This window comes from Rattus norvegicus, chromosome 2 (genome assembly GCF_021556685.1).
Source record: "Rattus norvegicus strain SHRSP/BbbUtx chromosome 2, alternate assembly SHRSP_T2T, whole genome shotgun sequence".
In the NCBI taxonomy this organism is placed as follows: Eukaryota; Metazoa; Chordata; class Mammalia; order Rodentia; family Muridae; genus Rattus; species Rattus norvegicus.
In genome coordinates this window covers 46,011,587-46,029,111 of record NC_141535.1, presented here as the reverse complement: position 1 = coordinate 46,029,111, position 17,525 = coordinate 46,011,587, and the positions used below count along the sequence as shown (strand labels likewise).

The 17,525-nt window shown below is 41.1% G+C and overlaps 1 protein-coding gene across 7 annotated transcripts in view; it reads right to left on the bottom strand.

Moving 5' to 3' along the window:
* The window catches only part of Slc38a9 (solute carrier family 38, member 9), a 76,583-nt gene extending 61,568 nt beyond the window's left edge, over positions 1–15,015 (bottom strand). The window contains exons 1-3 of one of the 7 annotated variants that reach the window (XM_087621710.1): positions 14,676–14,702; positions 9,765–9,828; positions 3,484–3,628 (exon numbers count right to left, since the gene is read on the bottom strand). In XM_087621710.1, coding sequence (XP_087477836.1) covers positions 3,484–3,593 — 110 coding nt within the window. In that variant the 5' untranslated portion in view covers positions 3,594–3,628; positions 9,765–9,828; positions 14,676–14,702. Of the gene's footprint in view, positions 1–3,483; positions 3,629–9,764; positions 9,829–14,376; positions 14,474–14,634; positions 14,703–14,909 lie in introns of those variants that run through there. The other 6 variants (XM_087621714.1, XM_087621713.1, XM_087621711.1 and 3 more) reach the window with 6 other exon arrangements.
* Positions 15,016–17,525: the final 2,510 nt, after the last annotated feature.

The following is a 17,525-nucleotide window of genomic DNA, read 5'->3' as shown; positions in this document are numbered from 1 at the left end:
GATAGCCACTGTTAACGACGACTTCTTCAGGGATAAATTTTACACTTCCAGTTGTAGGTACAAGAAAAACTGAAAAATCAAGTATCTGAAGAAGGGGTTACAATGGGTTACAATACAAGAATGGGTTGCCAGGCTCAGCTCACTGTCATCTGTCTGCTGCAGCTCTTAAGCAGACTAACCCTCCGCTGACAGGAAGGAGGGTGGCAATGACTAGGTGCTGACTATCTGCTAACACTGCACCAGGCTCCCTTACCTCAGCTGTGCGGTCCCTCTCAGCCATCTGAGCCCTCCCCAGACCTCATCTACATATACTGCATGGTCTACAATGCAGTAACTGACTGTACATGAATGGTGGCGGACTACAGATACTGCTCTGCACTTCACTTTTTCCTTTCAACAAAATATCGAGTTGTTCCATTTTGTTATATCATAAGGCCACCTCCTTTGTTTTAGATGAAAAATATTCCACTGTATGAATATGCCATAATTAAGTTTTCAGTCCTGGAAGAAAACACATTTTAGTTGCTTTCTTAGCAACTTACATGACCCTGTGTACACACCGCCTGACACCGTAAAGCAGTGTGTGTAGCAGTGAGATCGCTGATGCACAGAAACCTCAGAATTGACTGCTGGGATTTGAGTGTAGGATCACACGAACTTTGTGGGTAAAATTCTTTTTTTCTGGGTGCACATCTCTGTGTGCACATGTGTATGTATGCATTTGTGAGCACATCAGGTATCTACTTGAACTGCTTCTCTCTCTCTCTCTCTCTCTCTCTCTCTCTCCCTCTCCTTCATTTATTGGCATATTTGAGGTGGTGTATTCATTCATTCATTCATTCATTTGCTTATTTATTTACTGTGATAGTCTCTCACTAGCCTGGAGCTCATCAGTTTGGCTGGGCTAGCTAGCCAATGCTCTCCAGAAGCCCTGCCTCCCTAGTGTGGCGATTACAGGTATGCACCACAGCTCCTGGATTTTATATGGATGCTGGAACCCAAATTCAGGTGCTCAAGTTTGTATGATAAATACTTCACTGGCAGAACCTCTCTCCTGGATTGAAGCCCCCTGGATTACAATTTTATTCTTCCTGCCTGGAGTAGACGATGACTTTCTGTCATACTGATACTGATAACATACTTTTCTAATATATACATTTAAACGTTTCTAAATGAGGACACCTCATAATCTTTAACACCCAATGTCTGAATCACTGTTGGCCGGGTGGTGGTATGATGGCTACCTCTAGTGGTGTGTGACAAATAACTGCCATCCTGGGCCACCTCAGTCAAACCACAGAACCACTTCAGGAAGGACTGGGATCCGTAAGAGAAGACCTCTCCTGACACCATCTGGTGAGACCAGGACAGTACAAGTACAGGGATCTGCGAGCATCCTCAGAGCTGCTGGAGAAAATCAAGGAAGGTTGTGTCATCAAAGTCACCCACTCTCACAACTGTCCACGCAGGAGGGACACACAACATGTCTGATGACCAAATCAAAAAGTGATCCAGAAGAATCAGGTTTTCTAAGTGTGAGGTGTTATAATGTCTTAACCAATGCATGTTGTTTCTATGATCAACGTTTATAGTTCTATAAGAGACAAATGAGAAATAACACACAATATGGTCAAGAGTTCTTTCAGTGAAAAGAAAGCAAAAATTCCAAGTCCAGGTTTTTACATGTATAATACCCACAGACAGTGTGCAGTGTACGCCTGTGTGTTGTGCGTTGGGTTTTTTGAAATGGTCTGTTTATGTGTCTGGGTGCTTTGTCTGCAAGAATGTCTGTGCACCATGGGCACGACTACTGCTGATGGAGGACAGAAGGAGTCAGATCTCCTGGGATTGGAATTACACATGGTTATGAGCTATCATGTATGTATGTGCTAGGAATCAAACCCATGTCCTCTGGAAGAAAAGCCAGTTCTCTTAACCACTGAGCTTCATTCCAGACCCTCTTTGTCTGTCTGTCTGTCTGTCCGTCTACCTCTACCTACCTACCATTCAAGACAAGGTCTCAGTACGTAGCTCTAGCTCTCCTGGAACTCACTCTAGAGCAGACTGGCCTCAAACCCATAGGACTCTGCCTGTTTATACCTTATAAGTGTTGGGGTTAAAAGCGTGTACCACTATGCCAAGCTTTGTATATTCTAAATGCAATTTACAACCAAGAGCATCTCAGATTTGATGAAATACTCCAAATCCCATTTTGCATCATTCAGGAACATTTTAGTTTTTCTCGCAGATTTTGCATATTCCTGTTAAAACTACTTTAAGGATATTTTATAAATTTTTCTACCTCATTTCCTCACCGGAAGACTATTTATTTTTCGTTTAAACTTTTTATAACTTTCTTCCTTCATTTACTCAGTGTGAGAACACTCTAGTGCTATTGTGCATATGCAGGTCAGAACACTGGCACTGGGTAAGTTCCTCCCTCTCTCATGTGAGGCTTGGGGAGCTAACCCAAGTAGTCAGGCTTAGTGGCAAGAGCCTTTCCTGCTGAGCCATCTCTCTAGTGCCTCGGGTTTTTTGTTTTTTTTTGTTTTTTTGTTTTTTTTTTTGGCGTGTTACTTCTTTTCTTTTCCAATAGACAAGGTATCACTAAGTAGCCCAGGCTGGCCCCAATCTCCTGCCTCTGCCTCTTGAGTGCTAACTGCTAGGTGTGTGCCGCCATTTTTGGTCTTCTTTTTTCCTATTTTGTAAGTAACCACTTTGTGTATGTGTGCCCGCAAATATGTTCACGCACTGAGGCCAGAGGAGGGCAATTATCCTCAGTCTTATTTCTAAGAGCCAGGGTCTTCCTTAGTCTGGAACTCCTGTTTGTTTGGTTTTTTTGTTTGTTTGTTTGTTTGTTTGTTTTTCAATCAGATTGGCAGCCAGCAAGTCATGGTGATCCTCCTGTCTCTACCCACTCCGTCACTGTGTCTTAGGTGTGCACAGGCTCACATCCAGCTTATGTGGTAGCTGGGATGCAGCCTTCGGTCCTCACCTCTGCACATCACACATTGTACCGCAGCATCTCTCAACCCAGTAACTATTTTCTTGAACTCACTCACTAGTCCTCTTTTCTACTTATTTTTTTTAAAGATTCTCTTGAGGTTTCCAATTATAAATTGAAAAATTATTTAATCTGAAATTATTTTAAATTATCTGCTGGTATTTAAATTAAGTGAAGGTAAAAGGCTATTCCTTTTCTATCTTTAGCATCGGATTACTTTGCGTGAAGTGGGTAATCACAGATATTTGAGTCAATTACATAAATGCATCCTACTTGATAGCAGACACGCTCATTCCAAGACACGAAAATGTGTAAACGAGGGCACAGGATTCGTGTCACCATATGCATATACATCAGAGTAAAAATTCTGTAAGAAAACGATTATTTCCCTATCAATACTATTGATCTTTTGGGCTGTAATGTATTATATCTTAATTGTTAGAAGCCCTAATTATGAAATAAACACATTAAGACCTTACCTTTTAGATCTTAGGTCTGAGGAGTCAAACTGGATATTCATAGGTCCGGGATTCACTTCATGTTCTACCTCAGAGATAAGATGCCTAGAGTCACTATCCACGTTTGCCATTTTTTCTCAGATTCCAGGCACTGGGGAAGGCAGTCCTATATGAACCAGAAAAAGGTAATTTAGTTTAGTCTTAAAAACATTTTACTATTTTTAATATATTTGCATGAAAGCAAAATAGAGAAGAATGGGGATTTGCTGTTGGTATCATTTTCAAAGACGGCTCACTGTTACCCAGTTTGGTCTCCCACTGCTGAGCAAGCCACGGACTATAGGTGTAAAGCCATCAGGGCTTAAATGGGGTATATGATTGACATTTATCAGAAATATTACTAACTTGACATTTTTCTCTTTCATCCTAAAGAAAAGTAAGTGAGACAATTCCTTTCCAGGAATATAAAGAGTCAGTTATTTGGAGCCAATCCTGGAATAGAATATTTTTAAAAATCTTTTTGAAAGGCTTAAAGAGAGAGAGAATGAAATCAGGTAAGCTGGCAGCAAAGAAAAGAAACACTGGAATGGCTGCAGGGAATGGCTGCTTTTTCAGAATTTGAACTGATGACTTCAAAGCCTCGAGACTTAGGGAAACAAACAGAGATCAAGGTCCACCTAAAGTAAAGACTGTGAGTTTCCCCTCAGAGCAGAGTACAAGGAGTAAAGGGGCCTCACTCCCTCACAAGGAAACTACATCTCCTTAGCACTGTGGCTAGTTAGTGGCTATCACATTAGGAGGTATAAAAAGAAAGCTCTTCAACTACAGAAAGTTCAGAAGATTAAAGGAAGCCAACCTCCCCGGTAAAGAGTCTAGCCAAACATCTCTCCTGAGTACACACCTGCATATTCAACTAGCTACTCAGCACCTTTAACCTAGTGTAGTTCTACAACTCACACTTAGCACGCTCCAAACTCGACTTCCTTCCTCAAACATGAAAAGACAAACCCCAAACCACATGCATACGGTTTTCTTACTTCAACTAGTGGAATCTTGGTCCTTCTGCTTATCTTACCAGAGACTTCTCACACTCAGCATCTAATCCATTTGGACTCTGATTGGTTCTTCCTTCACTAAAATCCAGAAGCACATCATCTCCCTTCCTTACTGTTGCAGCTGTTTTCTTGTTTTGAGAACTTTTTTAAATTATTATTACCGATATATGTGAAATTTTACTTTAAAATGCTTTAAATGTATTATATTCTCATCCTTGGTACTCATGCTTTAACAGAAACTGTTGAGAACAGGGCTGCCGGGAGGTTAAGGGGAGATGTAATGTTTTCTTCACCAGCTGGATCAGGATTTTTATTCTATTAGATCCTGGGAACTCTCACAGGAGTTACAATATAAGCCAAAGGGTACTATATTGATAAACTCTGGAATAGCTCATTTGCTGAAATACATTTTGTTTTGCTTACTTACTCTGTTTTCATTGAGGAACTCATCAGTGGTTCAATTAAAATCACCTAAGGTAAAAGGCCATCTTTCAATAACAGCAACATGGGACCTAAGACGGTTCCAATCCCGAGAAGATTGAAGGCCTCAGCCACATCTCTCTCTGCAGTCAGGCTCCCAACAGTACTCAATGTGAAGGGTAAAGAACTCTAGCAGATGAGTGGAACTTCCTGCTCTTATCCCCGCCCTACAGTTTATTCTACCACGAAGAGAGTAGAACAGAGCAATACAGAAGGAATTTGATGTCGTGCAATTAGTTGGTATAATTTGGGGGAGGATGTGTTTAACTGACAAATCAAGGACAGAGATCATAAGACACTAAACATTTTATAATGCATGAGACAACTTCTGTCCTGGAAACTACCCAGGTGGAACAGCATCCCTTCTGATGGCTGAGAGAACACGCTACTGGGATTAACAGGAAGACAGGAGATCGTATAGGGTATAGGCAGTGTTCACCTTCTTCAATCTAATTGTTACAGGCATATTTGCTCTATAACTCTATGTATGTGTGAGTGTGTATGCATTTAATGCACTTCTGTGTATGCATACTTCACTGTCCAATGCAAAGAACTACATAAAATGAAATGCACTGTGAGCTGTAAAAGCCATTGTTGCTCTTATTCTTAACTGTTTAAGTTACTGTTGGTATGGCAACTGTTTAAGTTACTGTTGGTATGGCTGTTTATGTAGAAAGATAAAAGGTGCAAGGGACCAATTATGGACTCTCAGAACTAGGTAATCCAAGTTTGAGCTGACCCCTCTTCACCAGTGCTAGGCCGTCTGTCCTACTCTCTGTCCCACCTCTGTTACTTGGACCATCTCCTACTTCACATTACTGTGGACACAGAGCAATGCTGAAGCATCGTTCCTGATTTGTTTAATGGACTCTCATGCTAACTTTTCTAACTCATTCTTTCCCTGCCCACTCCCTCTCCTTCCTCCCCACCTCCCTCTTTCTCTCTACAGATGAGTACAGGACACAATGGTTGCTAGGTGAGTGCTCTACTCCTGAGCCTCAGGCCAGCCAAACTTATCCTGATTTTCTTACAATAATATTTATGGAACGATTGAAAGGAAGTAAGGTTTTGTATCAGAAATCTGCTATTCACCTACAGGATTTAGCACCATCCACTTTTTTTCTTTTTTTCTTTTTTTTTTTTTTTCGGAGCTGGGGACCGAACCCAGGGCCTTGCGCTCGCTAGGCAAGCGCTCTACCACTGAGCTAAATCCCCAACCCCTAGCACCATCCACTTAACCTCCATGCCACTACCTTCCCACCTGCAAAATCAAAACACTAACACCCACCTCGCCAGTTCACATAAGGGTTAAAACACTAACACCCACCTCGCCAATTCACATAAGGGTTAAAAAAAGTGCTGCATACATTAGAACTATGTGCTGAGAAATGTTCAGTTGTGCTATTAATGATCGCAATAAACAGATAAAAGTACTTTTTAATGCTGCCTTTTGAGTTTCTCTCTTTTAAATAAAAATCTTCCTTAATAAACATGTAGACAACTGCCATCGGTGCGGCACTGACTTAGTGACACAGAAGCTAGTAACGTGCTCTGTTCCCCAAATCTGTGCATTTTCTGTTCTGTTTCCTTCTTTTTCACTTCCCTCTTTGCCTCTGCTTTTCCCCAGTGTACAACCCAGTCAGGCCCTTACCGGTACTACTAAAGACAAGCAAATGCTAAAGGAATCCATTAGGCAGCATCTTGGGACAGTGACATTTCAAAGGGAACGGAAAGACAAGCGTAGCGCAATGGTAGAGTGCTTGCACACCATGTGAGAGGTCCCAGGACCACAAAGGGGGTGGAGTGGGGTGGGGTACAACCAAAACTAATACCATCCCAAAATAAGTGTTTCACTTCCACACACTACATGGATTAGAATGGCAGAAATCACTAAGACAGCCAAGTGATGGTAAATGCTAAACATAGTCATTCAACAAGGGCTTCCTGAGGCCTTACAGTGTAGAGAGGCATTGGGAAAAATAGAAAATTAAGCCACATTTCTTACCATCAACAAGTTTAAAAATACAATTTATAAAACCAAGAGAAGTAATGTCCCCTAAATCTCTTAGGAGCTAGCCCAGCGGCATGCAAACCCAGTGCTAATTTTCATTTCATCATTTCAGTTTTAGTTTATCTCTATACTAAACACTGGTTCTACTTTCTAAATCAGCTTAGCAAGACATCAGTGAAAGATTTAGTCCAAGTTACATATCGTGAACAGGGCTTCAGTAACCAAGGATGAACAAAAAAACAAAAAAAAAACAGGATTTATCCTAGGTTAAAAAGTTTTTTTCAACTGACTCTTTGAAACTGACTTATAGAGCAAGCAGATTGCACACTTTCAAACATGTAGCAAGAATATTCTTTTGCAGTGGTTCTCAACCTTCCTAATGCTGTGACCCTTCCTCATTCTGTGGTGACCTTCAACCATAAAATTATTCATTGCTACTTCCTCACTGTAATTCTGCTACTGTTGTGAATCCTGATGGAAATATCTGACATGCAGGGTTAAGAATCAGTGCTTTAGTGCAAAGTGCACATTGTTTGAAGGTAGTTGCTATTGGAATCCCATTAAAATGGGAGCAACTCTGATGACATTAATTTCACTAAAACAGAAAAAAAATTTGAAGTTTTGATTTATTTATTTATAGGCAAGGGACAACGTGGTGGCTCTGGTGGTCTCAAATTTGCTAAGCTGTACCTAGTGTGATCAAACAGGTCTTAACACCTTCCTCTACCTAATAAAATAGATAGTTCACTTGTTTGCCTTAAGTTTTAACTAAAGTGTTAAAACTGAAGCCTAAGATTCTAAGGCAAGACAGACAAGTTAAGGAGATGTGAGAAGAAAGGGACCTGGGGCCCACATTCACTTAAACTCTCTCACTGGCTACAAGTCAAAGGTTCCAGCAAAATTAACAAAGTTGTCTAAGGGATAGCCTACATAAAGGTAATATTATTTTATAGAGATATTTCAAATGAGACTAGCAGTGAACTATGCTTAAGGCCGGAATCACTTGAATGTGGCTTTATTCCTTCTTAAGATTTAAACCTTCAGGGGTTGGAGATTTAGCTCAGTGGTAGAGCGCTTGCCTAGCAAGCACAAGGCCCTGGGTTCGGTCCCCAGCTCCGGAAAAAAAAAAAAAAGATTTAAACCTTCATTTTTCTGGGAATTTAACAAACAACAAGAATATAGACTTTCTTTAAACCATGCTATAATTTCCTGTGTATATAATTACACACACACACACACACACACACACACACACACACACACACACACACACGTTGCTATTCTAAGAGACTTAATTAAGCTCCACATTCCAGGGAAGCTCACACCTCACACACTGGGAATACTGTCTTTCCCCTGAGCACACATTCTATTAACACCCATTTGTAAATATAGGTTTAAACTCAATAAATTTAAATCTGCCTCACACTGACTCTTCCTGAAATTCTTTTCTGCAGGAGAGGCAAGGATCCCAGTACATCTCGGTGACGGAGTCTTAAGAGAATATCTCAGGCTGCTCCAGGTTAGTGCGGAACTGAGCACCCACTCAGTTTAGTTTCTACACTGAAGACTTGCCTAAATTCAGGGAAAATGAGTCCTTTTAACTCACAGAGCTTACTTTAACTAAGAACTGAAGGCTCTTAAACTGAAGATGAGAAACTTAGGAAGATCTTTGGATTTCAGGTGGCCTTCCCAAATGAGACTAGGATTATAGAAAGATAAGGAACAGGAGAAGCTGAAGGTGGAAAAGAAATTGCCTTATATCACTTAGAGCGACAGAGAAAAATGAAATCAAATCATGCTGGGACCCAATGCTAGTTTCTCTATGTCACGACTGACACTAACCTACTTATAAAGTGAGCCCTCACAATTCCATTGTTTCATTAATGTAAAAGTACAAATTTGACTAATTTTAAAAATGGCTCTTTGAGGCAATGGGTAAAAACATTCCATATGCAGTATATGTGAGATGTGAAATTAATCTGGGACGTACAATGGCATTGAAAGCTTACGAATCCTGTAAACATCTTGTAGGCTAGTCACTTTTGGGATTCTGCTATCCCTTATATAATTTTTAAATTCTTTCAACTGAAAAGGGCATTCTAGAAATTGAAAAAATGAATTGCAAGGAAAACAGTATCCTCTCATCAAAAAAAATGGCATGAGGTGAGGGGGCTGGGAGGAAAGAGTAGCTTTGGCAAAATTCATTTGGAAAATCTAAAACCCTAAAAGGCTTCCTTTGAACTGGATATATTTGTTTGTATAAAACAAATGCCAACCACTATTATTCTATGCAATGGATTTCCACAGAGTATTTAGTATTTAGTATAAAGAGTATATTCCAAAGTAGAAAAATATAAAGAAAAAGGTTAATCTTCATAGAATCATTGAACAAGCACAAACAAAATAGTGCTAAAGGAAAAGAACTCATTTCTCGTAAACTGCTGCTTGCCATTTTGGAGGAACCCCAGAGAAAATGATGCATCTGTCAGCAGAAAGGGTGTGGGAGATGGAGCTCCTGCTGTCTTCCCGAAGGCTGCCTGCTGTCTCATGTTTTGCTTGGTGCTGTTTAAACCGTTGAATTTCGGTAAGTAAATATTACTGTCACATTAGAAGGAAGGGAGGGGGAAGAAGAGAAGGAAGGAATAAGGGAAAACAGAATCTCAGAGAAGAAACTCGTCCTAGATCACGTAGCTGACGTAGCTGGGACTGAGTCCAATCAGTGTGATTCCCAATGCTACTTCTACACTGATACTTGCCTTAAGGAAGAGCTTGAGTTCTCTGAAAGACCCAAGAAGATCTGAAAAGTCGGTTCTTCATCATCTAGGTTGTGAATGAAAGACCATTAACAGCCAACACAGCAAACAGGCCTTAGCCTCTAAAACAGGTGGAGCTAGGAGGGATGGAATTATATGTCTGTGCATCCATTATTAGAATTTTAGCAAAATAACTTTTATTTGAGGCAAACTAGTTTAGCTGACTCTGTTTCCTGATGCAAGTTTTGTTTTTTGTTTTTGTTTTATTTTGTTTTGTTTTTGTTTTTTTGTTTTTGTTTTGTGAAGGATATTTCCCTAGTCACTATCAGTCCTTTCAGGGACAGTTCAACTGGAGAAAGGACCAGGTCCAAATGAGAATAACAACCAATCTGCTTAAACAGTGGAAGAGGTGGGTGACTACACTTCCCCACATGTAAACCAATACTGCACCATTGGTTCTTAAATAGACTAAGAATACTGAGTAGGTCCTCTTAGTTCCTGAAGATATTTTAACTAGGGATTAAATAACTACTAAACTGGGAAAGAGGGAACATTTAGGAAGATTCTTTATGGTCAGTCAGCCTTACTGATGGATTTTAGGGAAGTCATGGCGGCCATTCAGGGAACTTAAAAGGCTCTACATTAGCTACCCATGCATATATTTATTTTGAGCAATGTTGAAATGTTGTGGCATAGTAAAACTAGTGGTTTATTCCAAAGAAGCTGAAAATTGATTTAAATAAAAAACTCATAAACGAGGAGTCCAAGGTTCTTATTGCCTCTTTTATCAAATAGTTAAGCAAATGAGTTCAGAGCTTGGTGGTTTCCAGTTGCCTCAGTCAATTACCTCAAACTTCAAATTCCCCTGATACACTAAGGGTTCCAAAAGAACTTAATGGTTTTTAAAAATGAATGAAACGATAAGATACTCTGCTATGTGATGAAATATGCTGAGAAGGGAACAAGAGTTCTGTGACTGTAGGTCAGAGTGCAGAACGGTCTATCAATGACAAAAATGCTAAGCACACACATAACATCTCTTTGCTGCAGTCTTTTTTTTTTTTTTCTTTTTTTCGGAGCTGGGGACCGAACCCAGGGCCTTGCGCTTGCTAGGCAAGCGCTCTACCACTGAACTAAACCCCCGACCCCTGCAGTCTTTTTTTAAAATTTTTATTTTATGTATATAAGTACCCTGTAGCTGTCTTCAGACACACCAGAAGAGGGCATCAGATCCCATTACAGATGGTTGTGAACCACCATGTGGTTGTTTGGAATTGAACTCAGGACCTCTGGAAGAGCAGTCAGTGCCCTTAACCACTGAGCCATCTCTCCAGCCCCTTTGCTGCAGTCTTAATGATATAATTTGGTGGGTGTTAAACAGGCAAGGTAATATAAACATTCGTATTCAGTTCTAGAATCTTTATCTTTGATCTTTGAAACAAAGTCCTAAATTCAAGACTCTTAACCCATAGCTAAGTCATTAAGAGTTCCTGATTGTTTGAAACTAGTTTTAGTGCAGGGTACTACCGTGCTTACCTCCCAGGCTTATGTGTTGAAGGTAATTATCAAGGCTGGAGAGATGCCTTGGTGTTATAGTCCTAAGCAGCCTTTAGAAGATGCTTAAATGCACGGGTTGAGCTAGCAGCCCCACTCTGCCTTCTGTTTTTTTGACTTTGTGAGAATTTAGCAAGAAGGAGCCATCCTGGAAGGTCCTTACCAAGCATCTAAACTAACTGTACCCTGACCTTGACTCTCTAGTCTTCAGAACTGTTAAGATTATAAACTTGCTGTTTATAAATTACTTCATCTCAGATATTTTATGAGATCGCATAAATAAGACCATGACCCAAAGGAAGTTGATGGCTTATATAATTTGTGTGATACTGGGGTAAAAACAGATGTGAGTTAAAATAAATGTCAAGATTGAAATGGCGATGTTGGGAACACTGGGGATAAGAAGTAAAAGGGCTTCCAGCTGGGTATGAGATAGCCAAGCCAAGGAGATAAGGACAGAGTCCTGGGAAAAACAACAACTTTGGTCTTAGAAGGCTCCATCTGGCTCTCATAAAGTCCCTACCAGCACCCTGAGAATATACCCAAGGCAATGCTGCCCTTTCGACTCTTCTTGCATCTAATTGCAACATTGTAAGAAGGCTTCTTATAAAGCTCCACCTATTACATTCCTGCTCCTACAGATCTCTAAAGAAAATGGGGCTCTAAGTTAATATATGACCTGCATACTGACTTGGTATGCTAAGTCACAGAATGGAAAGTGTGACTATAGTTCAAGTCGACTCCAACCCCAGGCAGCAAGGAACGGGGCTTGTCGTGCTTGGTGGCAGCATTATGGACAGAGATGGGGTTTGCTTGCCTGAAGTGCTCTCTGGTTATGACCTGAAGAACCTGTTCTAACACCCTCCTTATAATTATCCATACATGAATCTATACTACCTATGCCAAGATGCATCAATTTGCAGAATACACTAGGTGTGGGGAAAAAAATTTCTATGGACATAAACTCCCAAAGAGTTTATGTTCTTTCTCAGAGGCTGAAATTAGTTATTATCTAACACATTTACATATCTTATAAAATTTAAGATACTTTATATTGTTTATTAGGCATAGAGTGACCATTCCTATAAAGAGGCAGGAAGAAATTATTCAAGCCATAGGGCATCTGGAATTATTCAGCTCTACCTTTTAGTATGACAGTATGGAAATGAGTATGCATGGCTCCATTCTAATAACATTTTTTAAATGGGAAATACAGACATGAGCAGGTGACATTTGGTAAGAGTTTACCTACCTCTGTAGTATAAAAGCAAGGCAGCCTGGTAGATGCAGTTCCTGCATGTGTATCTCTCTCCTCTATAAATCTGCTAGACTCTACTAACACATATCCTCCTTTATGAAGAATTTACTGGTATGTTAATAGCTAATAGCCACAATTCTACAATTCTGATGTCACTGGGGGTGGGGTGCAGCACATTTTTGTACTCTGATTAACTAATGCTTCAAAGAATGTTAAAATCTGGCAGCCATGGACACAGTGTAGTCTAGAAAGCACCAAAACAATACTATGACACCAAAGAACTTCTCCTCCCATACCAGCAACACTAGATTTTCTGAAGTTGAGTTTTAGATAAAAAAAAAAAAAAAATCAACCAACCAACTAACCAAAACAAACAAACAAATCAAAAACTACTAGCGAAGTATTGAAGTTTAAATGAATTATAAAAATACGGTCCTGCTAGGAAATTTTAACCTCTTGTGATTTTTTTCCCCTTTCTATGCCAATATAGATCTTTTACAGAAACACTACATTGTTTTCATTTGTAACTCAGGTTAGCAGTGCTGCTTCCTAAGTTGACGCCTGTTAAATATTTACAGTATTATGGAACTATAATAGGACAGTTTCATGTGTAGAACAGTTTCACATTAAAGATTTTGGGAGGAAATCTAAAGCTGAATGTTCTCAAAGCTATAGTGAGCAGGGCTGGGAATGCAAGGTAAATTTTACTTCCTTAGAGGATTTTGAAGTGCCTAGTTTTTCATGTATGTGTGGTCTATGGGCATGTACATGTTTGTGTGTCTGCACACATGCATGTGGAGGCCAGAAACTGAAGTCAGGTATCTTCCCTCTATGTTACTTTTTGAGATGGGGTCTCTCACTGGGCTGGAGCTAACCAAGTCCAGGTGACTAGGTAGCCAGCAAGCCCCCAGGTCCTGCTGTTCCTATCTCACTAATGTTGGGCGTTACTATGTGCACCATAAAACACCTGTTTGTTTGTTTGTTTGTTTTACAAAGGTGCAAAGACCCAAGAAAAACACGAGCTGGGTCTTCATGCTTGCAAGGTTGGCACTTTAGACACCTGCCATCTCCCTACCTCTGGGTTTCAGGTTTGAAGTCTCACTATTTATTTATCTAACCTGGTGACCATCCGCCCACCTGCCTTCTGAGTCCTGCGATTACAGTCTTGCCCCATGCCTATCTGGCAGTTGTTGTTTATAAGGCATACAGGTTTCTCTTTAATTTACAAGTGCCGCTTGGCCTACTGAAAAGTTTTGTTGAGGACAAATAACAAAGCCCCAAATAAATAACGAACAGACAAAAACTTTTGCCTGTTACTCCGCAGGCCAGTTCTTTGTAATATTTGAAGGCGTCAAATAGGAAAACAGAGAGGAATCTCAACAATAGATAAGGCACTGCCAAAGGATCCTTTCAGTTCGGTTTTGGACAAGTTGGCTAATAAGTGACTGGTGATAAGCAGATGTCTTCAGTTAGGTAGGTCTTTTCCTGATTTGTAAAGCGAGGAGAAAGCAGTTGCCTAGCTGTCTCACAGCTCCAGTACTGCAAGACAGTCAACACACCATTGCCACCCACAATCAGAGCAGTCACTGACGGGCTGGGGAAGTGGCTTGGTGGTAGAGCGACTTCATTGCTAAGCCCTGAGTTGGATCTCCAGCACACAAGCACAAGTGAGTCATACCCTTACCACTGCTCTCAATTCCCCTCTCTAGATCTTCCTCATACAAGGGCATCTCTATCCCTGCAATAATCCCAATAGTCCTCTCACCCCGGCTTTGGGTGTTCATCTGCTGAAACCCTTCCTACCTTTTTCCACAGACCCAGATTTCCTCAGCTCCCGAGGACTCCCCTCACTTGACCCACTCGAGGGACTTGCGCCGCTTTGGAGCAGTGTCCCTAGCCCGGGGCTTGGCTCTCCCAGCATCCCAAAGACCCCTCCATGCTGACAGCCCATTGGCTGCAAGCTCAGCCCTTCCCTCCTCGCCTGGGCTCCCTCTTGGACTGTCCCAGGGTGAGTTTGCCAGGAGCGAAAGAGTGTCTACCTCAGCAGACCAAACCCTCTACCTTAGAATACCAGAACAGGAGACGAAGACCCTTTCACAGACCTCTCAGTTGGCAGCGGCTTAGAGAATAGTCCCCTAAACAGGAAGAGGCAACGGCTTAGGCCGCGGGGGATGGTGGGGGATGGAGTCCTAAGAGAACACAGTCCGCCGCCTCTGTGAAAGCGCCGCCATCTAGAACTACAACTCCCAGAGGGCTCTGCAGCACCCAACCATCCTCCCTAAAAACCCCGCCCTCTGGCTCCCGAGGCTGCGTCGCTGCGGAGCTGGTGCACCCACCTGTGACTGGCTGAGTTGTCTTCACCGCCCGAACAACCTAGGAAGAGAGAAAAAGAAGCGACATCTAGAGTTTTACATCACAGGTCACGTGAGAACAAGATAGTGTAGCGACGTCCTGCTGAGGTTTCTTGGCTCCTGTGGTGTTCTGCAGTCACGCCCTTGGACGCTGTGGACCCTGAGAGTAGCAGGAGTGGGGTGGAATGGGGAAACTATTATTAGCTTGCATTGATTTTTTTTCCCCCTGTGGTTTTTTGTTTTGCCTTTGTGTTTGTTTTGTTTTTGTTTTTTTATTTGTTTTTCGAGACAGAGTTTCTCTGTATCCCTGTCTGTTCTGGAACTCACTCTGTAGACCAGGCTAGCTTCAAACTCAAAAGATCCGCCTGCTTCTGCCTGCTTCTGTTGGGATTAAAGATGAGTGCCACCAATGCCAGGCTTCTGTGTGTGTGTTTTAATTGGTTAATAAATTAGACTCTAAACTAAAAGAGACTTTCAGGTAATATTGACTCCCCTCAGGTTTTCCCCAAATCGACACAAATAAACATACATTCTACCTAAAGTCATTGTATGTTGGTAAGGAAGTCATCTCACGGTAAGATGCCTAAGATCGATATGGCATGTCCTAAACCAGGGATCTGTAAAGAAAGCTAGCATTCAAAAGCAATGTGCTGTGATGTGATCGAGACCCCAAGACTTAAACTTATCGAGTAGTAATGAATTCCAAGAATTTTACATTTATCATTTTTTAAGTCTTTTGAACCTGCATACTTTACTTATTTTACCAATAATGAAACAGTTTTAGAAAAGTTAAGTGACATGGTAAGGCTAGACAGACTAGTAACAAAATATCTGGAATTCAAAACAAGGTCTTCCAAAGTCTGCTTTCAAACTCCTCTAAATATCTGCTCTGAAACCGAGGGCTTAAAATTGCAAGTAGTAGTTAGTGAATGTTGCCTTTAAGGGAGATGCAGGTCATTTTGTTGATAGTGTTCTTGTTCCAAAAGGCTTACAACTGCATCTGGCTATACTTTCAAATGAATGATACATAATTTTGTAAGTCTTCCTGATAGAAAGACTTTTCTTTTTTTTAAGATTTATTTATTTATTATATATAAGTACACACTGTAGCTGTCTTCAGATACACCAGAAGAGGGCATAGGATCTCTTTACAGATGGTTGTGAGCCACCATGTGGTTGCTGGGAATTGAACTCATAACCTCTGGAAGAGCAGTCGGGTGCTCTTAACCGCTGAGCCATCTCTCCAGCCCTTTTTTTTCTTTTCTTAATTCCAGTCTGAGAAAACATTTTTTAGACAAGGTTGGAAAGTGCAAAAGTAAACAAGAACCTTACAACTAACTGTTGGAGAGACACTTACAACAACGACAATAACGAAATTGTTGAATTTAGTAACAAAGCTCTGGTCAATTTCCACATCTCAGGTGGTGATGGTGGTGGCCTGAAGTTGGCAATCCACCTTCTTGGCAAAGGTCACTGGCATCAAAGGAACCAAAAGAGACCTTCTCAAGAAATTGTAATTGCCTAGTGTGTTCTTGAAGGGTTAGCCCAAGGTTTTGCCTTGGTTTTATGGGCAAAACCTTGGTTTCATGGTTTCATGGCTGCCAGGGCAGTGCCTGTCCAAATATTTGAGCACATAGCCACAGCTACAGGTGCAAGGTCGAAGATCAATCAAGAAATAAAGAGAATAGCACTGTGCCAGGTTTCCCATTAAGAAATCCTTAATAATGCATTCATGTGCTACAGAATAAGATTTAAAAATCACTCAGTTTACAAATAGGTCAGCAATTGACAACAGATTCTAAGACACACTTAATTTGAGTTTCTGATGCTTAAAAAAGCAAGGTGGGGAAGGAAAGGGTTTATTTGGATTACACGTCTATATCGGTTTTCATCAGCGAAATAAGTCAGGACAGGAACTTAAACAGGGCAGGAACTTGGAGACAGGAGCTGATGCAGAAGCCATGGAGGGGTACTGTTTACTAGCTTGCTTCCCATGGCTTGCTTAGCCTGTTTTCTTACATAACTCAGAACCACAAGCCCATGAATGATACCATCCACAATGGGCTGGGGCCTCCTACATCAATCACTAATAAAATGCCCTACACACCACACACACTAACATTTAATGATTAGGTAGAGAAGGAGGCATCTGAAAAGATTCAGAATGAATTGGTCATAGAAGTAGGCAAGAACAGCCAGGAAAAGTCAGGGGGAGAAGTGCAATTTTTCATGATTGGTTTTTATTTTTATTTATTTTTGTATTTTTAGTTAAGGTCTTACTTTGTATCCCTCATTGACACAAAACTTGCCCTGTGACCCAGGATGGCCTTGAATTTGTGATCCTTTTGCCGCCTAAATGCTAGTAGTAGTAGTAGTAGTAGTAGTAGTAGTAGTAGTAATAGTAATAGCAGCAGCAGTAGTAGTGGTAGTAGCAGTAGCAGCAGCAACAGCAGCAGCAGCAGCAGTAGTAGTGGTAGTAGCAGTAGCAGCAGCAGCAGCAGCAGCAGCAGCAGTAGTAGCAGCAGCAGTAGCAGCAGCAGCAGCAGTAGCAGCAGCAGCAGTAGTAGCAGCAGCAGTAGTAGTAGCAGCAGCAGCAGTAGT